The 602-nt window shown below is 47.3% G+C and overlaps 1 protein-coding gene and 1 pseudogene across 2 annotated transcripts in view; one reads left to right on the plus strand and one right to left on the minus strand.

Annotated features, from left to right (window-relative positions):
- LOC119592764 (ethanolamine-phosphate phospho-lyase-like) overlaps positions 1 to 477 on the minus strand; it is a gene marked incomplete at both ends in the record, with an annotated part of 9,232 nt that extends 8,755 nt beyond the window's left edge. The window contains 1 exon segment of one of the 2 annotated variants that reach the window (XM_037941695.1): positions 250 to 477. In XM_037941695.1, the coding sequence (XP_037797623.1) occupies positions 250 to 269 (20 nt within the window). 2 annotated transcript variants of the gene reach the window in all.
- LOC119592441 overlaps positions 1 to 602 on the plus strand; it is a 103,182-nt pseudogene that overhangs the window by 66,493 nt on the left and 36,087 nt on the right.

Raw genomic sequence — 602 nt, forward strand, 5'->3', positions numbered from 1 at the left:
GCACGGGGCAAATCATAAACTTTTTATTGTCTAAGACAATTTTGAAGTCTAAGACCTTAGTGAAAGCCACCCCTGATTATCATGCACTGAAAATTAACGCCTTACTCCCACACCTCAGGGACGGTCTTTTTATACAAGATGTGGAAAATACTAATGAACAACGACAATAAAGGCAACTCCTTCAATTCGGCAGTAAACACATTACGTAACATACTCAATATATTATTAAAAGAGAGTAATCTCACCCACCAAGGATTTCTTCCATCCATCTTTGATGCCTTCTACTCATTCAGCTATCTTGCTTGTCTGTCCCAAATCATAAAGCTGCTCATACTAGGAAAGTGCTCGCCAGCGCTCCAGACACTTTTACTTTCAACTTAGTTGCGGCGGAAGGCCTGGCCAGAACAACATTGCGTTCGCGGGGCCGGGCTTGAATCCGCACGCGAGACCTGGCTCTCGCGGAAGGGCGGCTGGGCGCCACGCCTTTTCGCTTCGCTTTTAGCATCAAAGAAGACACCCCTCTTCATCTCGTAACTTTCTCTTATTATTATACTCCCCCCCCTCTCTCTCTCTCACGCACACACACGCGCGCGCGCGCGCGC

This window comes from Penaeus monodon, chromosome 30 (genome assembly GCF_015228065.2).
Source record: "Penaeus monodon isolate SGIC_2016 chromosome 30, NSTDA_Pmon_1, whole genome shotgun sequence".
NCBI lineage: Eukaryota > Metazoa > Arthropoda > Malacostraca > Decapoda > Penaeidae > Penaeus > Penaeus monodon.